The sequence below is a fragment of the Corvus brachyrhynchos genome, unplaced genomic scaffold (genome assembly GCF_000691975.1).
Source record: "Corvus brachyrhynchos isolate BGI_N302 unplaced genomic scaffold, ASM69197v1 scaffold223, whole genome shotgun sequence".
NCBI classification, from domain to species: domain Eukaryota; kingdom Metazoa; phylum Chordata; class Aves; order Passeriformes; family Corvidae; genus Corvus; species Corvus brachyrhynchos.
Genome location: NW_008237174.1, coordinates 2,154,564 through 2,180,051, shown reverse-complemented (window position 1 = coordinate 2,180,051; position 25,488 = coordinate 2,154,564). Strand labels below are relative to the sequence as shown.

General features: G+C 44.3%; 1 protein-coding gene across 7 annotated transcripts in view; it reads right to left on the bottom strand.

Annotated features, from left to right (window-relative positions):
- YEATS2 (YEATS domain containing 2) overlaps window positions 1–25,232 on the bottom strand; it is a 48,338-nt gene extending 23,106 nt beyond the window's left edge. The window contains exons 1-14 of one of the 7 annotated variants that reach the window (XM_017728796.1): window positions 24,816–25,232; window positions 21,618–21,715; window positions 21,428–21,520; window positions 18,191–18,433; window positions 15,910–16,025; window positions 14,585–14,746; window positions 12,842–12,953; window positions 11,296–11,340; window positions 10,090–10,276; window positions 8,138–8,377; window positions 6,065–6,223; window positions 3,611–3,714; window positions 1,004–1,108; window positions 38–95 (exon numbers count right to left, since the gene is read on the bottom strand). In XM_017728796.1, the coding sequence (XP_017584285.1) occupies window positions 38–95; window positions 1,004–1,108; window positions 3,611–3,714; window positions 6,065–6,223; window positions 8,138–8,377; window positions 10,090–10,276; window positions 11,296–11,340; window positions 12,842–12,953; window positions 14,585–14,746; window positions 15,910–16,025; window positions 18,191–18,433; window positions 21,428–21,520; window positions 21,618–21,715; window positions 24,816–25,056 (1,963 nt within the window). In that variant the 5' untranslated portion in view covers window positions 25,057–25,232. Of the gene's footprint in view, window positions 1–37; window positions 96–1,003; window positions 1,112–3,610; window positions 3,715–6,064; window positions 6,224–8,137; window positions 8,378–10,089; window positions 10,277–11,295; window positions 11,341–12,841; window positions 12,954–14,584; window positions 14,747–15,909; window positions 16,026–18,190; window positions 18,434–21,427; window positions 21,521–21,617; window positions 21,716–24,815 lie in introns of those variants that run through there. The other 6 variants (XM_017728798.1, XM_017728795.1, XM_017728794.1 and 3 more) reach the window with 6 other exon arrangements.
- Window positions 25,233–25,488: the final 256 nt, after the last annotated feature.

Below are 25,488 nucleotides of genomic sequence, written 5' to 3'. Positions count from 1 at the left end.
GTGCGTCTCGCCGCCGCAGGGGCCGCCCCCGCGGTGCCTGCCGCCGGCACCGCCGCCTGCTCCGGCAGCTCCCCGGGCTCCTGCTTGATTATCACCTTGGCAAGAGGAGGAAACAGTTGTAAGAAAAGCAAACCCCTTAAACCACGGAAAATCACTTGTGGAGCAGCCTGTCTGCAGGGGAGGGCAGGCACAGAGTCACAGCAATTGCTGGTAGTGTTACAGGTACCAGTCATCCCAACAAGGGACTTGGGCAGAGCTGACTTCTTCAGACCCTGCATCTCAGCATGGAGCCACGACACTTTAAAAGTTTCAAATTCATGTTCTGAACCTGTTTTTTATTTCTATCCTGCAACATTACAACCAATAGCTATAGACACTGCAAATGATTATAGCTGACGTATACACAAGTCTCTTGTGTAAATGTTTTATGTTTCCCCTGGGACAGCCCTACATCTAATCCCTAAGGGCAGTGACACAAAAAAGCCTGTTTTGGGGGGCTTTTCATGTTAGATTGTTGTAGGTACTGTAACTGGTAGGAAGCTTTCTTCCACCTTTTACTTGGATCACCTAACATTGCCAGCAACAATTTTAAATTCCATGTGATAATATTTAAGGAAACATAGTCAGAAGAAGCAACATCTGAGATTCACAAATCACTGTTATAATATTTAAAGAAGCTCCTGAAAGATGTTTGCTTCTACTGCAGTTTTACTTCTAGTACATCCCATTAAAAATAGCTTTCAAAATATCAGCCTGAACATAACAGTGATTCAAAAAGAACCCCAGAAAGGATGGAAGAGGTGATAAAAGGAAAGGTACAGCAGAGCCACAGGGAAAGAAAACAAGACACATTTTTGAGAGATGCTACAGAGCCCTTAGCAGCAAGATACATTGGTTCCAGTAAGAGTTTTACAGGCACTGGAGTTCCATGGGTTGTGGCACAAGTCAGCATGAAATGACACTACCAGGCTGCCTGTCCCAGCACAAAAGTCAGGAGGAATACCTTTGTAAAAGCTCCAAGTCCTCCAGTGACCGATTTGGGGCTTTGCACCTTGGAATGACTCCCAATGGGACAAAGGGGTGGCATGGTGGCAAAAAGAGAATCCTCCTGCTGCAAACAAGAAGACATGGTGCAAAAATCAGTGAAATGTCCAATAAAAGAAAGAAAACAAGTGACTGCTAATAAAGGGCAGCACGGACCATCTGGGCAGGCCAAATTACCTGGGCAAATAAGACAATTCCAAAAATCAGTTGACACTGGAGTACAAGGAGCCTGACTTTCTTAATATAATCCACAAAGCAAATTTTATTTGGAAAGTTACATCTCCAACAGCAGTAACTGTTTCTTACCAAGTCATACACAGGCAAAAATACCGACTCATGTTCTCTAATCAATTTTTTATATAAAAGTATTTCACTTAAAGTTCAAATAGGCTGAGGGGGCATCTTATCAATGCATACAAATACCTGCTAGGAAGGTATAATGAAGGTCAAGCCAGACACCACTCAATAGTATCCCCTGCAAGGACAGAGTCAATGGGTACAGATTGAAATACAGGAAATTATAAGGAAAACTTTGTTGTTATTGATGGTGATCAAACAGAGTAACAGGTTGCCCAGAGAGGCTGTGGACTCTTCAGCCTTGAAGATACTCAAAACCCAAATGGACACATTCCCAAGGAACCTACTCTATTTGACCCTGGTTTGAGGTGGAGTGGTTATCTCCAGAGGTCTCTGCCAACCTCAGCCATTTTGTGATTCTATACACAATCTCAGAGAGAGAAGACAGCGTGAGAAGAAACAAGTTATGGAGGGGAACATTCTTCTCTCAGAGGAATCTATGCTCTCCTCTACCTGGAGTGATGCAGTGACACACAATCCTTCCAGACAGAACTCACCAAACAAACAAAGCTATGTAACTAAATGGAGTAAAAGACATTTCCACACCTGCAAAATCATGCACCTGGCACTTTTGGGTCTGAGGCCAGCAGAGAAGTCAAGTGCATTTGAGGCAGTTTGTTACAATATAATTGCTCTCTTTTACAATCAATGTGAACCCCAAAGCCACGGTTTTACAATCACTTGGCCCATCCTTGGGTTGGATCACGACCAGAAATCAGGCCCTGCAACTCCTGACATCTTCCTTGTACTGACACACACGGCTGGAAAAACATTAGTTTTCAAGCAGGTTGGCTGTCTGCTCTGGTTCACCACATAGCTGCACAACTGGTAGCCAATGGGAGGTGTGAAGACGAGGCTGGAGGCATAACCTGTCCTCCCAACAGCAGCTGCATTTGAGACTGGCTGGAGAAACACAGCCTGAAGTCGCTAAAAAAAATAAAGAAAACTAGCACACAGTGAAGAGATGAAAAGTGGTGAGTTGCATAACTCACCAACCTGTAATATCCCACTGAACTATCAGATACACTCTTCTCTTTAAAAAAAACATAAAATTACAGCTTTTCCACCAACCAGAAGACACAAATCAAATGACATTTCTGTTTACAGAAGTATGATTTTTTTAAATGGGTTTTTAAAAATATCTTCAGTTTTTACCTTTGCCCTGGAAATACAGAATTCAACTGTTACTAATGATATGGGCCTACTCTGACTCATTGAAAACTTTTCAGTAAAAACTGTCCCAAATCAGTGAAAAATAAAGAATAATGAATTATTTTCAACACAGTTAAGTGAAATCCATCTGAGCACACAGGTTTTTAAAATCTGACTAGCTAGCTGCACACTTGATACTTAAAATGCTACTCCAAACGAACTGCTTCAGACAACAATCTGCAACACTTTTTCCCCAGCAGACACAGGCAGCATCTCAGTTCCAAATGTGAAGTGATTTGCTCTCTGCAGGCTGACTGGCAAGCCTTCCCCCACCATATCCTGCATTAATACTGTGGCTTGGAGACGCTCCTGTTTCCAGCAGCACACCCACCAGCTGCTTTCAGAGCCTCGCTGACGCCACTTCCCTGCCAGAAATATCATTCCTAGCACAAGATGTGGGAGAGATTTTATGCGAGACAGTTCAGCTCTGTACCTTTTGGGCTTTGCAGATCAGAAGCATGAACTGTATTTACTGCTGTTTGTTTACACATCCAAATGTTACTCCACTGTTTACGCAAACATTTTTCTAAATGCAGGCAGTTGTAAAACCACTACATGAGTTATTTTCAGGCTGCTAGGAACAGCTGCTGTACAAAAATAATGAATAGAGTGAAGGTTTTGAAGTAGGCACCTCTGGTTTAATCATAATCTGTCACTAGCAAAGTGAAGAAGATCAAAGTCAGCTACAGAAGAGCTTTTTTGAAAGATACAGCATTTTGGGAGCTGTGCCCTCCATGGATTTCCTTGCAGAAAAGTAAAAGAGCAGTGCCTTTAACAGATATGTAGGCAAGCCTAATTAGAGCTGCATGAAGTGACACTATCATCTTGTATAACCACCATGTTCTCCTATGGCTCCATCTGTTAGACACAGTAAACCTTCACATGAAATGACAATCTAAGGAATTTGCCTGAAGTGCGGAATTTTTAATACAAAAAAGTCCCATTTAATAGGAAGCTGAACTTTAAGTGGGAAGTACACACTTAATGAGAACATTACCTTGACAGCTGAGGTGACAAAACTGCTCCCATGGGTCTTTGACACAGGAGATCCAGTCCCGTGAGAGGCCTGACAGACACTGCTCAGTTTGCTGGTCGGGCTCCCTGCGCAGCAGGAAATAAAGTAGATGCTGGGTGAGGGCTGGGAGCGGGGCCACTGCACACATGAAACCTCTTCTAACAGGGAACAAGGCATTTCATGTCCACCACCGAATTTCCACCTGCAGAGATCATGGCCCAGAGAAGGTACTCTCCACTCACTGCTCTGTGTGCAGCAAGCAAATGGTCAGGAAACTTCCTGGGTGGCTGAGGATATCAGCAACGTGTGCAAATATGTGAAATTAGGACAGAACTTGTGCTGTAGATGCAAAGTCCTCCCAGAAGCCCTCTGAACCCATACTAGCCTTGGACACTGGCATGGAGGAAGGCTTGGAGAGGGAAGGAAAAGGAAGGCCAGAAAAGGAGGGAGACAAAGTGAGGAGTAACAAGAGCAAGGGACAGAGTGAGGAGGGTAAAGGAAGAAACAGAAACAAGTAACGAAGGCATAGGGTCCTCTGTGGCAGATGCTCTTGCAAAATTAACAGATTGACATGTGCCACAGCACTCCCCTGGCCCCCAAGATGGACGGGGGTCCAGTGGTAAACTTACCCTGCATTATCAGTGTGTACACAAGACTGCTCCTCAGCAGTCTTGTTACTGCTGTTGTTGGGCTGGTTTGTCAGTTTTGTTTGTTCAAGAGACACCAAAGCCATGGATTACACACATGAAAGCAAAAAACCAGTCTCTCCTACAGTTGTTCTAAACTTAAGTTTAGAAGTAAATGAGCAGCCATTTCTGAGAATGAAGGCTTGGGAAGGCTGGCTTTCACAGAGTATGATGATCTCACCCCTTTTCTCAAATACAATCTGCAGCCTTATCAAAAAGTGCCCCAGTGACTTTTTCTGTAATACGCATTATGCTCAATCCAGCCTGGCTGCTGTTGCCAAAGTCAGTTCCACAGACCCTCTTGGTCACTCACGCAGGGTCTGGTGATGAGGCTCTCTCACAACAAAGCTGTTTGGGGAGGGGAGGTATCAGTTTTCTGCTCTGCCACTGATCTGATCTGACTTGTGCAGGATACAGGGGAGGCACAGGAGTGCAGGGAGGGAGAGGCAGCAGGCAGTCTCTGCCAGGCTGCTCTGTACTTACATCTCAACTGTGGTGGGAAACTGCAGCTGTAACAATAACTGCACTAACATTTGTATGTCCAAAAGACCTGGTGCATCTACACATCCTATCCTCCATGTACAAACCTCTATTAGAAGAGCCCAAATGTCACCCAAACCATGATAAACCACTTAGACAGAGTAGACAGTCAGGCTGGAGGTAAAGAAGAAATAGAAAGTAAGAGGCAGAAATCGCCCAATCAATCAAAAACCCCCAGGTAATCAAACCCTCTTGGTGAAACAGCATCAGTGTTGCCAAGAAAGCCCCAAAACATACTTTAAAAAATTCAGATACAGCTACACAGTTCCTACCAATTACCATACCAATTCCCTCTGTGATGAAGTTAAAATGAACATGACAGCTGTGATCCCTCAGATAAAGGGAGCAAGCATTAGTAAAAGTAATTTTTGTGCTTTCCAGCCATGCCCAACAAACGGTTTGTGTTCCATGGATGCTGCACTCCTCACTTGGCCCTGGGCGTCCCTGCTGAGATGCTGTGAAGCACAGACATACACAAACAAGTCTGTTTTAAAATAGACAGCAGTTCTTGGCCATATATCACAACAAATAAATGACTTCTGAGGGACCTTTCCTCCAGCCCCAACACAAAGATTACTGACTGACTCCTCTAGCCATCACCTGTGTCCTGCAGTTCAGCCCTCCCTATGACCCCAGGCTTTTGTCACCACTGAGGGAATCCAGTTAAGAGGAATCCAAACCAGCTGGAATTGGACCAGGTAGAAGCTGAGAGCAGTACCAAAAACCAGCATGGCTGTTCTCCTGGTAACCAGGGTCTCTGCAGTTCAACACATCTACTGTGCCCCACACTGGGACCCCAAGACTGATCTGCCAGTCACTGCGACCTCTCCATGCTCTTTGCCACATCCATGCGACCATTGTCACCCAACCACCTGTGCACTGTTTCTGCCTAAATCTGTGCAACATGATCTACATCACTTTCTCCCCTTACCTTTTCACCTGAAAAGAACAGGCTCTCTTTGAAGAGGTATCTGTGAATTCAGTTTGGCTTCACACTATGCTGCTTCCTAAAGGAAGCTGTGCTCAAGTCCGAGACACCCTCAGCCACGCACGCAGGCCAGCTGTGCAAACCAACACCTTCCTCTTTCTCTGCTGAGTGCTTTTCCATCTTCACAAGCTGAAATGCTGCTGTTATACTGATCATTTTAAAGGGAGAACAAACTTGAATGGGTAAGACTAAGCCACTGCCTTCTGTGGTCACACTACACACCTGTGCTTGTGGCTGCAGCTCCAACCGTCTGTCCAGGCTTGTCCACAATAATATACGGGTTATTAATGACTGAGCTAGCAGAGCCTTGCTTCATGTGCACCGGAGTGGACGTTGGGGTACGAGGTAGCGGAGACGGACTAGGGGTCGATATTGGAGAACCTTAAGAGAAAAAGTCCAATGCTTCTAGCTTGTAAATGTTGTCAGAACATAAAAACATGGCAATAGTAGTACTTTTGAAAATGGCTTAGAGAAGGAACATTTTTTGAGGATGCATTTCCCAGCCTGAGTGAGGTCACAGGACTTGGAGAAGGAAAGAAGAGACAGAAGGAAAGGAAAAGGCATATAAAGCACTACAGCTCCTACCTACCCTGGACATGCTCTGCCTACCAGGACAAGCAGGGCTCAAAGGTAACTTGAGAAGCCATTTGGTCCATCCCCGAATCCTGAGGGATATTACCTCCATCATTCTCACTGCTAAGACCAGTGCACCCAAGGAGATGAAGAAAGAGAGCTGAGCTCTCTTGCCCTTGTGCAGCCCATGGTACAGGCACTCAGAGTGGGAACCAAGGAGTGCCCCTAAAAAGGCTATGTGGAACAGCCTCGGGCAGCAGGAACACCTGGGCCCCTTCCCTGCTCTGGTCCCTTCACTGCTCTCACTACAGCAGAAACCCTTGAAATCAATCTGTAAAATGTGCAACTTCTGGGTAACATGGCCAGGAGAGAGAGAAACTAGAGAAGAAAAAAGCTGCATGAAGAGGTAAACAAGAAATTCAGAGAAAAGGACAGGCAAGGAAGTGATCAGAGAAAAGAGCAGCAAACACCAAGCTTCACCTGCCTGTTAATCTACTTTCTTGGCAGTTACTGATAATTAAAACAGAACATAAATGCTCATCAAATAAAATCCCCATGTCTTATAAACTGCTTTGAAATCTGAAAGGGGTAGCCCTTCTCAGCAGACAGCAGAAACTTGGAAAAATATTTAGCAGGGAAACATTTAAATAGCAAGGATCAACAAAGAATAGTCCAAGGAGTTTAGGAAAGATAGGATGGCCCCTGTAATGCCTGCTTTCTAGGAAGCTTTGGGAAAAGATCAAGAGAAGAGCTTATAATGAAAGAATGAAGTACTTGGCATAGGTTAAAGTGTAAATCAACCTGAGTACAATTCTAAGATGTCAAGGAACAATACTGAAATTTAATTAAAAAAAAAAAAAACCCAAACAAAAACAACAACACAGCCAAACCAAAACAACATACCAGACACACTTTAAGAAAATTACCTGGGAGCAGATCACCAGAAATCACACATACTGAGAGCTGGTGCTTCACCTTCTCTACCCTGAACATCAGAAAATGAAGAGCTGCAACAGGTCACCTTGCAGCTTCTCAGCATGTGCCACAGTGAGCTGTACACTAACACTTTCTGATGTAAAACATCATCCAGTGATTGGCAGCACACCCAGGCAGGGAAGGGACCACAAGTGAAATGAACAAAGCAGCACCTTGGCCATGGTTTGGTTCAGAAGCTGTAACATTGCTCACCACAGCCAGCTGGCAATTTAATCCAACACAAGGTGGACTTTCGAAGACAAAGAGCAAAGCTGCTCCATCTGATGCAATATGACAAGCACAAGAGGGTCTATTTGAGTCTACAAGGTTAAAACTAATTATTTGCCCAGTAGTCAAGAAAAAAATTATTCTTGATCCATCCCAGCTGCATGAAAGCAGGAAGGAGAAGAATGGCTTCTTCCCACATAAAAATATTCCACAAGTAAGATGTGTTTTTGCCTGGGCCTTTCTGTGGGTAGCAGTCCATTTCAAGACTATCTATTTCATACTTAAGAGCATTCAAGAACAGCTCTCATCCTGCTTTTGATCTGTTGTGAACCATTTCACACTTGTATTTGTTTTTCATTGAACATTAAGAAGCGTGCTTAGCTCCTTATTCTAGAGTTTCCTATTGTCTGATGTCCAAAGACTGGAAGAAAATCAAGGGAAGGACACAAAACAAGTCCAACTGGTTCACTCTCTTATTTTCCGGGGGGGAGGCACTGGGGTAAGTAAACTAACATTCACCTGATACAATCTTGCAACTCATGGTGATAGGCTGGAAGGACTTTCCTGGTGACTCTGCAGGGCTTGGACTCTGACCTTGAGGCACTATTTTACAGCTAGCTGCAATGGGTTGAAAGGCTGAATTTCCATGAGAGCCAAAGGCAACTTTCTGTGTGGCTAATTTGGTGGGAGTCCGTTCTATCGAGGATGGCAGGGAATAAAATGCGGCATGTCTTTCGGTTTCAGCATTCCCAGAGAATCCTGATTAAAACAGGGAAAAGAACAGAAATAGTTCTTAGGCTGATACATCTAATTCCTTACTGTGCTTCTCTACACAAGCATAACTCAGGTACGACAAACACGCTCTTGAAGGAAGGAAGGAAGGAAGGAAGGAAGGAAAAGCAACTGGTGGGAGGCGTTGAACAGGGAGAAGTGAGGTAGGGGATTGCTCCTGCACAGGCCTCTTGGATCTGCTGGACAAGAAGAATAAAATGGTAACATGCACACCCTGTTCAGCTGCGGCAGGTGATCAGCCACCTCTTACACACTTTCTTGGAATGACCTTCCACTGAACAAAAGCTGCTGCTAGTCCCAAGTGTCCTTGGTTAGGGCTCCACAGGACTAAGGCTGGGTCTCCTTTGCAGAGAATCTCGCAGTGCATTTTCTGGAGTAAGAGGTCAAGGAGTCCAGAGACTGCCTTTTGAGCTGGGCTATGGAATCCACTTTATTTGGTGTAGAAGGAGATCAATTAACCTGGAGCTGCTGAGAGAAGCCACTGCCTGCCAGTGTAAAAAGAAGGTAGGTTTACTTCCTTCCTGTTGGCTGTAGCACTGCTCAGCTAAAGATGCTACAAATCTTCCTGTTTGAATAAAAAACCTGTGTGTTTAAAATTTGGTTGAGTTTGTCCTTTTCTGGCCCCAAGAAAAGACCACATTTATACAGCAGACATTCTTCTTGCTGAGCTTGAACACCACCAGTGGCATCACAGTGCCTATCAGGAAGCACAACCATGCACAGAACCAGCATATAGCCACTCCTTGAACACAGGAGTGTCAGCATAAATCAAGAAAAGCATCAGACCATGCTGCACCTGACACTATTTTGAAATACAGCGTTGCTGTGTCCAGGTTTCTCACACTAAAGAATGTAAACTGTAACAAACTGTAACACACACCCCAGTATCTCAGCCCAGGTAACCAAGGTTTGTCGTGCAAGCCTTGACACCGAGTGTTCCAGAAAGCAAAGCTCAATGCCAACAGAGGCACGGCTCTTCCTACTTCAAACTACAAATCCTAGCAGCGTGCCCAGGGGGCCAACACTGCCTGTTCCAGGCAATCCAAGTGATCCTAAGGCCTCAACTGCTGCTCCACTGCAATGGACCCTGACTTTCCTGATCTTACAGGGGAAGGGGAAAATGAGACCCCGACGTGCAGAGATGCCATCATCCCTGAGACAAACAAACACGACTTTTTCAATCTCTATTCCCAACAGTACAGTGACTGCAGTTACCTAGGGATTTTTGTTCCCTCATAGTCAGCTCATGTTAAGCACTAACATGTAACTGAACGCACCACTAGACCAATTCCTTAAATGTATACACAGTCCCTAAAACATTCAGAAACCTAAAAGCCCCTCTGAAAATAGTCTGCCAAAGCCAAAACTACAAGTGCTATTCAACCGCCTTTTTTCCAACTACATCTGCTCTTCCCTATTCACTACATTTTAGCAAAACAGAGCCTGCTCAACAAACTTCAGATAAAAAACCGGAACAAAACCGAACCAAACTCCAAAACCAAATAATCTGTAACAATTTCTGCATTACATTTCAGAGCACATTAAGGAAAATATGATCTAGGGTGAGCAACAAGCATGTAGCACCAGCAACCTTTAAGGCATAAGAGCAATTAAGAGGAGGTATCCAGCAGAGCCAAAGTTCCAAGAACTTGCCTTTCACCTACACCCATTTGCTTTACCTTTGTCCACAGAAGCATCTGGGCTGGAGTCCCTCAATTGTTTAATTGGTGAAGAAGCTTTGACTGGTGCTGGGATACTCAGTGGCAGTGATAAAGATGTAGGAACATCAGAAAGGTCAGACTCTGAAGACTGGGAGAAGAGATACTCCTCGCCAAGGGAATGCCTGTGTAGCTCCACATCCACTACCTTCCAAAAATAGGAGAAAGGACATTAGTATTTGGTAGCTAGGTAAAGATATAAAAACCAAGAACAACGATGTCTATTTATTTTAATGCCTAAAAACCTCTCCCTTTGTTTCCCCCACCTCTACATAACATTTCCATTCATTTCAGGGACAGTTCCCAAAGGTCCATCAGTACTTGAGCTACGACAAAAATCTTGCAACATTGAATCCCCACAGTAAAATAGCATGTCTCAGTCCATGGGGAAATCTGAACTGTAAACACTGGAAGGATTATGCAGCCCAGCTCCAAGCAACCCACTAAAGAAAGGACTGCATACCCCTGTAGAGACCGGCACAAAACTGAAGCCTGCCTTTTCTGGTAAGGCCTTGAGAAACACACCACATGATCTACTCTTCAAAAGTGTTCTTTAATCACAGTAGACATTTCACATTAATGTTTTCTCCACAAACTGAAAAGCTGAAGTAATGCGATTTCACCATAAAAATTTCCATTCACTACAGTACAACAAGGGGAAAACAATATCAAGAAAATTTCAGAAATACAGTGAACTATGGGTTATTAATTAAGAGTTCATTTTCCATTAATGTCCTGAATCTTGACAGATATGGAAACTTAGAAGTACTTAATATACAGCAAAATTTCAACAGAATATTTGGATGATCCCTTGAACTTAAATTCTTTATGTGTAAGCTCTGCACCACATCAGAACGCAAATCAGAACATTTCGCACCAAAAGCTTCACAAAGCAATAAAATTTAAAGCTCCAGTACAAGCCAAGTTCTTTGTGAAGGAAGAGCTGGAAACGGTGTCCCCTGAACCAGGAAGGAGAAAAAAATACTGTTGTCATGAATAGTGACAAGGTGTCACAATCCTTTCATTCAACAAGAGAGCAAAATCTACATTCTAGAAATTGTGAAATCAAATGGGTTTGACTCCGTGCTTAGTCCCATGAATCTTTTCTTTTTAAACATCTTTAAGGGAATCAAAGCACAACATCCATCCCATGACCCTCTGACTCACCGTTTCTGCGCCAAGTGTCTGCAGGCCTGTGTAGGTCCTGTCCAGCTGGGTAAGACAATACAATATATTAGCCAGGGCAAAGCAATATATTAGCTAGAACTTACAATACAAATTGTTTGAAAGAATTTTCAAACTATCTAAGTTGAGCAGCAGCGTATTCAGTATTTTGAGGCCATAAAGTCAGAAATCTGTGGGCTCTGATAAGTGCCTTCCCTCTCTTCTGCAAAAAATTCAACCATGACCCAAGGCCCACACTAAAGTGGAAAGGAGCAAAAAAGTTGAAGGAAATGAGATTGCTGAGGGAGTATTTCCATCTAAGAGAAGTCCTCAGTCAGTGTCATTTTTTTATTCTTGATGTCAATATAAGGAAATAATAATGAGAAAAACTCTGAATTTTCAACTGACCAACACAAAAGCTATGTTTAAACTACAGTTCTTGATTAAGTAAGTGTTCACACCGAGCCATCAGCTGATAAAGAGGCATAACATCCCAGAGGCATCTGTTAAGACACCTATAGAAGCAGCTGGGTTTGGGAGGAGCACAATGTGCCAGAGTGCAGGGGCACACGAGGTGCCAGCCACGGAGGAGGGCTCAGCTCACTCTCACACCCTCATGGCAGCCACAGGCTCAGTATGGGAACAGCAAAGATTTGCTGATTTGAGCTCCTGTGTGCCATGGACTGGCTCATTTTTCTTCTGTAGGCTGAGCTTCCTTCACCGTCCATCACAGTGTTAATAATTTCTCCCCAGGTCGTATCTCCCCAAACACATTTTACTCACCACCTGCATTAAAAGTCCCTAAGTTGCAGGGGAATATTTTCAACCTCCTCTACTGTCTATATTTAGGGTTGCAATGAGGTACCTTATTTAGCATGAAATTCATTAATGCAGGCAGAGCTCAAATAAAACTAATGCTGCTCAAAGAAACAGGAGACTAACCCAGCTCAGGACTTAAGTCCACTCATGCCAGGGACTATTAATTAAAAGGAAAACGAGCAATGGCCTAGTTTTCCAGGACTATAAATAGCTGCATACTATAAATCCCAAGTGTTACAGGGGTGAATGAGTTGGAAAAGGGAGCTCTTTTCAAAGGGAACATGGGCTGAATAGGGAATCTCAGCCCTCCCTGCCCACTCTAACAACAAAGATCATCATTAGCTGATACGTGCCTGTGCTGAAGGAACAGAACAGACATGGTAGCCACTTTACCAGGAGGAAGAAAGCCCTAAAGCACCGTTAGGTTAAAGCCAGTGAAAACATGATGAAAATCTCAAATTGTACAGAAAAAACAGGTAAACATTGCTTCTCTGAGCAGCTTCAGCTGCTGCAAGGCTGGGTTCCCTGCTACTGCATCAACTCCATACAGCCAAGGTAAGAGGCTTTCCTGGATCTATTTTGATCCTCCAGCTCAACTATTCATATGAAAATAACCAGGAGGACACTCATAACACAGAGAGGCAAATGCACATACACAAGCAGAGCCTCTTCTAGATTATGCAAAAGAGCTCATTTAAATGCCTTTCTCTCAAGTATTTTGTTCAAATACCTTCAAATTGTGTATGATATCAATCCTTTTGTTCTGGCTATCCTTGAAGTGTATCTGCACTCTCACTGGAAATTCTCCCCAGCCTCTCCTGGTCAGGTGAAATGGAGGTTCTCTGGAAACAAACGGTGATTACATTTTGATGCAGAAGTGGTACAGCTTTCATCTCCCTCCTTTTCAGAAAGCCAAAGACTGTTTTTCTAGCTGACAACTTAAGCTATCTTTGGGTCTAATCACAGCAATGAGAATTTTATGGCTTTGGACAGCTGAAAACATAGTTTAACTTTACACAAGGGGACAGGAAAGAAAATGGTAAAACACTGTTGGATGAGACACGTGGGAAAGAAGTATCATATTTTTAAAAAGAAGACAAGAAAAGGGCTGTGCTATGCCAAATGAAAAAGACTTGGTTAGAAAAAACCCCAGTCAGCTCACTGCAAGGTGAGCTTCCAATGCAGCATTTTGCAATCACTTTCTGCTGCTCCCTATCTAGTAGCAAAAAGGCACATGTTTCATACAACACCAAGAGAACAACATACAGACACCAAGGAAAAGTTAATCACTGTCATTCTCCAAGCTGAAAAGGAAGGATTTGTAACATTTACTGTTACTCTGTATTTCAGCTTGTTATTGTAAATGCAAATGTAGTTTCAACAGAAAAAAATGCCAAAGGTTTAAAGGCAATTTTTAGTCCAGAACATTAATGTTCACTATGATAAATGGGACTGTGACACCAGAAATCAATTAACCAGATGGGGTTAAAACAGAAGATAACCAGCACTTACAACTGAGAAAGGCACAAAAAGAGAGCAATCAAATGCAATTTGATATGTTACAAAGGAATTTGCTTTTGTCCTGTCAGGGTTGTCTTCTCAGAAACACTACTGAGCCATACCAACACTTCTTATCTCAGGTAAGTCTTCCCGGAGTTGCCTTTCAGTAGTTTAATTTTGCCAGCATTAAATTGCCATTCTGTACCTAAGCAGTCCTTCCCACACTCCTCCCTCCAGGAGGCAGCTGAACATCCTGTGGAGAATAATTTCTTTGGGAAGACACCAACTATTTTGAAGGCATCCTCCCTCAGTCTTGTCCAAGGAAGAAGGATGAAATACTGACAGGGCATTTCCCTGCAGCAGTCAAGAGAGAACCTACCCCACACCAGGGTCACAGCTTGCGAAACAGGTGTGGAATACAGGTCTGGCAGAGCACAGGGAAGCTGCCCCATTTCTGTAGCACCAGCACCATGATGGCAAAGTCCTCAAAGCATGAAGCCAACGCCACTGATCTCACTACCATGGAGAAATATTTTGGAGTGGGATATTCATGCCCAAACACACTTGTGGCATTAAAAATATGGGCAAATCAGCTTTTTGAGATTCCTCTTCCTTTTCCACACTGGAATAGGTGGGTGGTAGAAAACACTTTGTTTAGCACCAAGTCTAACGTGAGCAGCAGACAGCGTATGTAACACATGAGGTACAACCCACATGAATAGCATGAAATGCAACAACTGGATGCTTTCTCTCAGAAGGAAATTTAAAAAAAAAAACAAGCCAACAAACATTTTTGGCACATTTACATAAAAAAACCTCATTTATTTTTACTACTGTTTTGGAGTAAGCCAAGTTAAGCACAGACATGGAATACTAAACCAGGAAAAGAAGTTGTTAATTTTTTAAAAAACTTGGCACTGTAAGCCTGGCAAGCATGAAGACTGGAATAGTGACTGGAATAATTCCTTATTACCTCACTTCTACCAGGTCATTAGGTTTGTAACTGGGATGGAGGAAGAACCAAACTTTCTTGACAAAATGATTTATGCTGGGTTCCCTCCGAGAGCCTCGGACGTAAACCATCCATTTATGGGTTGACTGATCATTTTCTTCTCTCTTGTCTGGGGGAATGTATCTGACAAAGAAATTAAATAACAAACACAAGATAAAATAGACAAATACTGCAAAAAGTACTCCAGGAAAGATTAGGCAAAAAAATCGGGGATGTTAAAATGCTTGTGGGAACCTTGCCCCCGGTACAGTTCTGCTCATTTGTCCTCACTCTGACAGTTCATCCAGGAACAGATACAGGTCCCATCATCTACTCTAAGTTTCTAACACATTTCCTCTATTTTAATGCACAACTGCCATATGAAATTTACCTGTTTAAACATTTGGCTCTTAATTAAGAAGACTTAGTTTTAACATTCTACCACTGTCAAATTCCTTATCCTGTCCTATTCTGAGATATCAGGAAGCAAAACCACACCAGAACACAACATCAACAACTCAGCTACCATAAATACAAAAAAATACAATTTTTCTTATAAAATTTTAAGCAGCTTCAGTCAATACTTATTTCTGGGTCCAGCCCTAGGTAGATTTTCAAGAAGCAATTCTGACTCTAAGTTTTATTAGCAAATGTCTGATATAGTCTATGCAAAAGACTGACTTGAGTAGAGCAAAGACGGGAGAGTTAAAGCCTGGAATTGTCCAGTTTCCTAAAACTAATGCCTTTCTTCACTCATTTCCTAGAGGATCAAAAGTTATATATATTTACCTGTCTTCTTCCTTTACATATAAATAAAAAATGTATGAATTAATTTATTCAGACTATTCTGAATTTTTCTCATCGTGGTTGGTGGTGCATTATTCTCTTGGGGTTTTTCTTCTGTTTCAGAAACCCCCACACTGTACCTATGGACACACTGAATTAGCCAACTAATTCAATTAGCCAAGACACTGAATTAGGACAACTTGCTTTTCCAAATTTTTGGGGGAAAACTTCTGACTTCTACCTGATCAAAAAAGGCTGAAAGACTTTCCTTGAGAGAGAAACAGATCTTAAAACCTCTGTACACATATAGATTTATAAATAAAATAACTATGAAAACACTTGTTCCTTCCACAAAAAAACTTATGCTGAGACCAGAGGAGGGCTGCCTTGGGTACAGTGATTATTCAAGGGTAACAGCTCATATTGCGACAGCCTAGCAATTTCATTTGTCTCCTAAATGTAACTTTCTATTCAATTTAATCCTGAAATAAAGGACCATCCCTCAGGCTCTGGATACTAACTTGGAGACGTTGCCAACCACAATCGTTTTCTTCACATAAAGTCGTGAAGTTTCATCATTTGACAGTCCGGCATTTCGTTGTCCTGGTTTTTGAGAGCTTGAAACACCCAAACTGTCCTGAGGGTAGGGGAAGAAAAAAAAGGCAAACAAAAACCCAAACATTCCTCTTAAACATCATTTTGTTTGGTGCTAGAAAAGTGAAGTGTTGTTAAAAAAAACAAAAACAACAAAACCCTGCATAAATGAAAGACCAACAAGGAATCATCCCTAAAAATACTTAAATTGCTCTCTAGGCACATTTAAGCAAGTCAGGCATGTAACAATGCTTCCTTCCTAGCCAAGAACACACTGCATGGCTTAACTGAGCAGACATGGTGCGACATCCCATGGAGCTGAGCCACGACTTCAGCTTGGGTTTCAAAAGCACTGCTCCTGCACTATCTGAAATAAAACCGGGCACAGCTAGAATGGCATCATGGTGGTCACTAATCAGGAACAAAGCTCAATCACCCATGAGTGGGGCTGAAAATCTAAATCTTTCTCAGTCCCAGTCTCTGCTGCTCTGAGACACTCTGGTGTTGCCTCACGGTGAAGAATCGAGGCTGGGTTTGAGACAGGAATTCAGCTCCAACTGAACAGGGAGAGCAGCCATAAACTGTCACTGCCATCCAGGTAAACCCACAAATCCATGGCAGTACCGAGGCACAATAAATCCAACCACCCTGTAACACAACCCCAGCTATTAAGCAGTGGCCAACACTCTCACAATGATCTGACCACCCACTATGTCAACACAAGTGGAAGTGTTGTTTGCATGGGACTGAGAGGCTTTTCTACAACCCTGCTGGATGAAGTGCCTGTCTGGAAAAAACAGGACCACCATTCTCAAGTGACCATGGAGCAGCCCACTGGATGCACTCCACTGACCACTCGCCAGACGAGTGTGGGAAGCACTGGATTCACTAAGGAACCATTTCCCCTCCTCTCTTAAGTCAGGGATGCCTCAAAGTGGAGCAAGGAGTCATAGAAGGCTGGGATGGCTCCTGCTCCTCATCACTCCCTCAGCCTCCTCTGCACTGGTCAAAGATGTCCTAATGTGCTACCCCCAAGCAATACAACTGCTCCATCTATGCCCCTGGCACTAAAACAAGTTCTGCTGGTCTGGTGGTTTACAATGTAGGTGGGTCCACATTCTATATGGCTCATCTGCCTTCTGCTACAGACCCAGGGCAGAGCTCCAGCAAACTGCAGCCCTGCTATCAAGGGAGTCATGCTGTTTAACGGAGGCAGAATCACTCCTCTTTCTGCCATGTATTAGTGCAACTTATTCAGCTACGGAATGCAACCACCTTCACTGATACACCCATTCCTGGCTGTACTCCTCTGGCAGGCCTGACCACTTAAAGGAACTGAAAGGAAACTGAAGAGTTTCACCTCATCTACTAAGGCACATTTCACCTGCAGACACTGAGTGAGCCTCCCCAGTGGAGCTACCTGCAGCCAACAGATGAAGCATTTGTGTGGCTGCACAGTGAGCCACAAAGGGAGGGACTGGATCCAGGTCAAAAATAACCCCCAAAAAGTATGAAGGAACATTGACAGGATGTATTTTTACTTGGGTCAGACTGGTTCAGTTAAGCAAATGGTGATAATGCACAACAGCAAGCAGCAATATCAAGAGAAAAAACAATTCTGTCCTGTCTGGTCCCAAGCTGTGCACCCAAGCTCTACAAACTCACGCTGCCAGGGTGAGCTAATCCTCCAGTGTTACTGTTTGCACTACAGGCTGCTGAGGAGGCCAAACCCCTCCAGTGGATCAACCATTCTACACAATGCAGTCCCCATGGGCACCCAGAGCCAGGCAGCAGCATTACTTCTTGAAAACAGTGCTGAGAACGACACACATTGCTCTCCTCTGCAGGCTCTACCTCCCGACCTGACTTGCATCCATACAGCAAAGCTCTGTGCTCAGGCTGTGAAGCACCTTCTTCCCCAGAGGCTACGACCAAGAGGGTGGCAGAGCTCTGCTGACCCCACAGCTCTCCCCAGCCGGCTGAGCTCGCTTTGGGCAGGACTGAGGCAAGAGGAGGTACCCACGTTACAGACACTTCAGTTGGCCTTACAGCAAAGCCAGGCTGAGGGAGTGGGAGCAAGTGGTTGGAGAGGGTAAGAAACAGATCTTCAGCAAGGTGGGTGAAAACATGAAGAGCTCCTGGTGCCAGCACCGAGTCCTCAGAGCACACACCTCCAACAACTTGATCACCACTCGAGTTTTACTTTACCCGGCCAGCATTTCTGCTCTGTCTCTGGTCCAGGCTGTTTGTCAGCCGCTCGTCTGCATCCAAGTTGCCATTGTCTTTGTCCAGGAGAAAGTCATTGTGCTGAGAGAGCGAGTCGCTCTCAGAGTGGTTGGCAGAGGGAGTGTCTGAGCCCTGGTTAGCTGGAGACGATGATCTAGAGGGAGATTCCAAGAATTTCTTGATTGAAGGGTGATTAAGAATTGTTGCATCGCATGACCTGGTCCCCTGCAACGAAGAGGTCAGGAAGATTTGGTCACTATTTCCCTGCAGCCCAGATAAAAACAAAGCTGCGCCAGAAGAGAAAAAGTCAAAGAATGAAGAAAAAGCAAATATTTAATCATCTGCCTTGCAGGAAAAGCATATGCTGCAGAAGAGAAAAGCTTAAAATGGTTCTACAGAAACAGTACCCCAAATTGGTTTTGGAAGGAAGAACTGCAGCCTACTCAACTACCTGGAGTGTCCCTTTGAAAATAACCTCTCCTCTTCCTGTGCAGACACCTCCAGTCTCACCACACACAGGAAGGCCACAGCTGCCCGGCTCTTGCAGGCAAGCAGGGTAGATAAGTGCATCAGGCTCTTTAGCTTGGATACTCACTGGCAGTCTTGTCAACACCTATGAAGCAAGCTACACCCTGTCTGCTCCCAAAGCTTAACAGGGGATAAATAATAATGTGCTTAGGCATGCTTGCAAACTTTCCTCAAAACGGACACCTTAGAGCTAATCTTAGATCCTCCTAAACCTGCACAGGGGAGGACAGGGCAGGCTAGTGTTTAAATCTCTGGTTTTTTCATTACCATGACAAAGGCCCTTCTTTTTCTCCTGCATTTGCTTTTTACTTCAGAAGTAGAAGAAAAACATTCATCAACTCAAAACAAGTGTCCCTTGGCCACTTCTTGACCGAAGCACCAGACCTCCCTGTCACCTCGGTTCCACGATGAACCAAGTCAGGCAGGAACACCCCTCTGCAGCAGCAGAGCACTGACAGCCTCCCTCCAGTTCCAGCAGCCACAGACTCACACCAGAGTGGCACTGGCAGCTTCTCTTACAGGCAGTACCAGCTCAAAGAGGCTTCTTCTTCCCTGCCCAAACCACCCGGATCAGCCAGGCTGGAACAATTATTCATGGGACATGTCACAAAAGAAAACAAATCAAGAAACGGACCTGGGATTTATTTGTTGCTTTTTTTGTTTTGTTACTGTTTTTGTTTGTTTTCCTTTGCAGGTTTATTTTCAATCCACATTAAGTTCCCTGACTCAGAATTCTGCCAATATGATTGAGGGGGAGGCAGACACCAGCATCACTACAGAGCAGCAGAACTGCCCTTGAGAGGTGGTAGCAAGAGTGGAGTTTTAAACATTGTCCCACCTTGGCCTTTCAAGGATCATTCCAGAACTTCCTTTCCAACTGTCCATTATGTGCACAAGTGAAGCAATTACCAGATCTCAACTGCCAGCTTAGGAGAGTTAGATCCATATATCCAAGGGCAGGGACACACACACATCCTGTCCAAAAAAACCCAAAGCCCAAACCAAACCCACACCAAGAACATCTTTTGTTTTACCTCTAGTCAAGTAAAATGACCAACGTCTTGTCAAATAAGTTGTGGGGAAACATAATAAACCACAATCATGAGCAATCCCAAGCCTCAAACTCAGCAGCATTGGGTTCGAGAACTGTATATATTTATGAGAACAGGTCAGGAAGCTGCAAATCATCTTCCCAGAAGTTCTGAATTAAACTACAAAGACTCCTATTCTACCAGAAGCAGAAACAAGACAATCTTTCACTGCCTGGTCAAACATACATGAGCCACAATTAAAAACAGACAATGAAAAAAACTGAACATGGAAAATCAGCAACAATTTCAAAATAAAGGAGAAACTGATTTAACCTGTGTGCAAATCAGGGCTTTTAGAAAAAGATTAAAAATGCAATTAAAGATACAGCTAGACTAGCCATAAGCTCATAAAAACTAAAACTAAATAAAGCAAGGAGGCACCAGCAAGTTTTGTGAATACCTCAAAACAATTACAAAATATATTATTTCTGGAAAGTGTGAAAATCATCAGGGGAAAAAAGCGAACACCTCCATGGCAGAACAAGAAGAACAAGGAACAGTACAGCTCCTGCAGAGAGATGATGACAATGGATAAAGGCACTTTCAAAGATTAGAACTTAGGCCACATTCTTCAGCTGCCTACACAAAAATCAAAGGGGGCAGAGAGATCTCTAAGCCTCCCAAGGCTACCACAACCTTTTCCAACTCCAGTTGCTTAACTCAAGCTCAGAGAGGGAAAAACAAGCTGAACCTTTTTGTTTTTACCTCACTCCAAGTCCTCTGAAAAGCACAACAGAAAAACCAGAAGTAGCATTGAGAACAAGTGCTTGGAAGAGAAATTCTTATGGGACTAGAGTGAAAACCATGTTTGTAGCACCTATCTACAGCTTCCAAAAATCACTGGAAATCAGATCAACTTGAATTGAAAAGACGGTAACAAAATGCCTACATCAGTAATGAACTACATGTCATTTGGGAGCCTGCACGAGTCATGAACACTCTGCAATTAGCAGTCATTAAGGGCAGAGTGCTCAGAACTGGGGTTTAACTAACAGGGTTTGAGGTTTTTTAATCTTGTGAATTTTTAATCACTCTGTGACATCTCCTTGATTTATCTCCTGCTTTACTGCTGCCATCAGTCTGTTCACCAACCCATCAACAGACTGACTGCCAGGGCAAAGGGAGGATGGTTTCACAGCACTGCCCAAGACTCAAGAAATCTTGAAATCTTTATTATTTTTCTTTTTTCCTGAAAAGTCCCCAAACGCATCTGTTGCCACTCTCCTCCTGTGAAATAGGAAAACATATTCCACACTTTTCAGGGCTTTGCAAGGACAAACTGTGCAGTGTCTGAGAAACAAGGTGCTCTCAGGGAAAAACTGAGGATGAGAAAAAAAATGCAGAGTATTTCAGAAACCAGAACCAGGGGCTGCTGAACAATTTCTCAACTGCTTCTTGAAGACTCCTCTTTGCCAAGCACCCGAGGCCCAGCAGGTGATACAAAGGTCTCCTCTCCCACTGCCACCCCATTTGCAGCTTGTATTCCACTGTTTCATTAAATCACATCTCAACACCAAACACCAGCTGAAAAACCACTGAACTCCACGCCTTCCTTGGCAAAGATTCCCTGAAGTCTTGTTATTCCCAAAGTAGTTTTTACCTCTCCAGCTTTGAGGAGACCAGCAGAGGCATAATAGTTAGCCACAATGCAGGCACGCAGCTTGTCCATCATCCTTCTGGCTTCAATCAGGCGCTGCAAAAAGGAAAGAGAGTAATGACAAGCACTGCAGCAATCCCCCAGGCCCTGAACACCAGGATCTTAGGTGTTTATAAGAACAAAACCTTTATACCTGATCTATAACTTCAATTTCATGTTCTTTACTCTTCATTTCGACAGCAAACTGTTCCTTTATAATAGTCTCAATCTTCTGCACAGTAACATCTCGAGCTGTACAAGGCCATGCATGGAAAATAAAGAAGGAGGAAGTATTTACATTCCTATTTTTGAGGCTCTATTTGAAAACAGAAAGATCAGAAATCACTACAGAGTGAGAAGTGAAGGGATAGTAAGTCCAGCACACACACACATAAGGGGGACGGATCATTTTCCTGCAAAAAAAAGTTACGTCTTAACAAAAACCACATGTATCTTTAAAAGCTGGCTTAGGTGGAGAGCTATTTTCTCCTTTTTAGGTCTGAGATGACAAATAACAGAAAATGGGAAGAACAGGGCCAGTTTGTTTACTTCTGCCTCAGTAAAGCTGTAAACAGTAAAACTCCACCGTGCTGGCCCAGCGCAGTCGCCGCTGCGATAGCGCCGGAGCGAGCTGGAACACTACAGACATTTTTCTGCTCCCCTTGGCCAGATTCACATCCAGGAAATTTACACCACCTCACACAGCAAGAATAAAACAAACTCATATTTATATGTTCAGCCCTGGCATGAAGTGCAGCCTGCTCTGGAGTGCCTACAAGCTGTTTATTACGCACAAAGGAAACTACATTATCAAAAGCTGGTCTACCTCTTACAAAATCCTCTTCCAGCACAGCAGTCAAAAAAATTTAGCCTTTCAGAAGGAGTTTACTAACCTTAGTGGAAAGTATGTAGTTTAGGATTTCAAACTGTGCAAATACCTTACAGCAAATTAGTGGCTAAGAATGGAACTGGTGTATTATCATATTTTTCTAGGACATGTGTAAACATAGGAAGAACTATTCTTTTTGCTCAACACCTACTGTAGACTTTAATATTGACCTTCATTTAAGCCACCTCCATTACATTAAGGGGTTTCAAACAAGTTCTGTTTTTATCAAATTCTACATAAGAACCTGGAAAAGCAGGAATTACACTTCTAGAAGAAAGCCTGGAAAAGGTGCTCCAGCCTGTGTCAGAAATAGAGTGACCCCTCTATAAAGCAGATCAGCAAAAGAGTCTGGTTTTCCCTGGAAAAATCTCACATTGTTTCTACATGAAATAGGAGGCAACAGCACCAAGACTTTGGCTTGAGCTTCAGAGGAAGTGTATGTCTTCCTAAAAAGTACATATCTGTTTGAAGAGATTTCTAATATCCCCATAGAGAGGAGGAAGAAAAGCAAGTAAAAGCTTTGCTGGCATCTTCCAGATAGCATACATAGCTTTACTGTCTGATCAGGTACCTACAACAGGAGTGAGGCACCTGATGCCTCTATATGCAACCAGGGTATCCTAAATAATTTTCCTTCTTTCCACATACATATATACACACACACGCATATATATGCATATATATATGTGTGTGTTTGTGAGTGTGTGTATATATATATATATTTATTTTAGGACCAGAAGTAGTTCAAGCCTACATTAAAACACAATTATGGTTAAATCTCTATGACTAAGGCAAAATTAAAAACCAGAGGGATATAATTTACCTCCAGCCATGAGCACCATGACGAGGAAATTCTCATGTAAGGCTACACTTAAAATAAACCTGAACAGATTAAGGCATGAGAGGTATGGTTCAGAGAGGGGTAACTGCATCTCTTCCCAAGGCTGATGCCATGCCACGCCAGCATCATGACAATTTAAGCACTTTAGGATTTGTGGTTATATTACAGAGGCTTTCAAGAACACTTTATATTCATTTTTTTCGCAGCTTAGTGTCAACCGCAGTCCCTCATTAGGATCATGTTAGTGAAATTTGTGTACTTAAGGAATTCTAGTATTGAAAGCTGGAGATCTTCCATGAGAAGAAAAAAGAAGCCAATTTGGAGGAATCTCCTGAATGCAAAGTTCACTTTGGCAAGGACAGTTTTCCAAGGCCCTGAGACTCTGCCTGCTCATCATCAAGACCTTCTGCAAAGTTGTTTCAGAAGCAGACTAAAAACCTGCCTGCAGTCCCTGGGACATGCCAGAACAGAGGGTGGTGACTTCTGGCAGCCAGGCAGGGCAGGCAGCTGGGAGTGGTGACATGGCCAGCTCCAGCACAGCTGCACTGGGCCCCCACTGGCAGGGCCCCTGCCCCACGTGGCAGACAGGACCTGCCCACATTCAACCCAGAGTTCAGCCTCCTCAGACTTGTCCAGCTGTACACCATCCTCCAAAACATCACCCACGAAGCCATCCTATGTCCCTCTCCAACTGGCAGCTCCGGCTCTATTCCTGGATCTTCTTCAGAGCCCACAGTCAGCCTCAGTTTTCTCACCTCCCTGTTTGTCAGTTCTTCCCATCACGATCCTCTCTCACTAGCTGTGCTATGCCAAAATACACTAGCCTACTCCCTGCCCCCAGGGCAAGAAGCTCTACTCTCATTTGCCCAGAGAGACTGCAACCTGTCCCAGGCACTCTGCCAACAGGCTGGTTCCCAAAGCAAGCACATCCAAGCTTGCCAAATGCAAACCTACTTATCCAGCCACTCACTCCACTACACTTCTTTATCCACCTTTCCTTCAGTCGTGCTCCTCTTCCTCTTCTCCTGCATGTTTCAAAGCCCTTTCCTACTCCCTAATTATTCTTTCTACACTTCATCAAAGCAGCTCGTTTCTGCCTCATCTGCCAGTTCTTGCAAACATTTGTTATCTTCCAACAGCCAGTGCATGTACTGCAGGGTCGTGGGTCTCTTTTACCCCTCCTGCAGGGTCATGGAATTTTTTTTCTCCTCCCCATGCTGTACTGTGACCTCTGTCCCCCAAAATGTAAACAGCCTGCCAATCTTTCCCAGAGCAGACTCCAGCCACAGAACAAATGCACAGGCTGGAGCACAACTCAGCACAGGAAGATGGACTGTAAATACTTTAGGAAGCAACAGGAACCAAAGTGCTGGGGCAGTGGAGAGCTTGTGCTCCATCTCCTATCATGCACCAAAGGCTGCATCCTCATGCCTTACTTATGGTCCAGATAGCAGGTAGGGATGACTCCACATATGATACATCTTCATTTGGCTACACAGAGGTATCACTACCTGCCTTGCTCAACATCTGTCCTTTGTCCCCTAACTCCTATCCCAGCCTTTTCCTGACCGGTTTACAGACAGCATGCACGTCCACAGAATTTCCCATTCCACAGCTCCTACCTGACTGTTCGGCTGCTTTGTGCCGCTTGTTGGGATGTGTTATGGTGATCTCCTCATAGTCGGGGTCCTTCTCTGCGATCACTCTCTTGATCCCAGACATGTTCTCTACTCCACTGACAGGAAATATAAAAGCATTAACGTTTCCCACAGTGACCTTCTGGGCAGGCTTCAACCTCTCACCATGGGGAGGCCTGTGATGCAAAAGAGCAGCGGCACCTCTCTGGTGGGGGCTAGTGATCATCGCACGGGCTCACAGCTGGGAGCTGGTTCTGTTCTGCACAGCCCAGAAGCTTCAAATGCCTCCTGACGCCTGTGGCTCACCACAGCCTGGGTGCCCACAGCCCCAGTGGGGCTGCAGTGGCAAAGAGTCCCCGTGCCCCGGTGGCAAAGGGCTGCCAAAGAGCCCCGTGAGTGATGCTCGGGATATCACCGTGGTCTGGCGCGTGACTACAGGAGAGCGGGGCTCCCTCCACGCAGGCACCACCGTCCCTGGAAGGGGGAATGCTGGGCACCCCGGTGACTGGGGCCGGCGGACGGGTCCCGGTGCCTCGGCACGAGCCCGGGGCTCCCCGCTGCGGGGTCACACACCGGCTGTCCCTCGCCCAGAACCGCTCAACCCGAGCCACGACCCTTCCTGTGAGGGAGCAGCGAGGCCCCCCGCGGCAGGGGGACC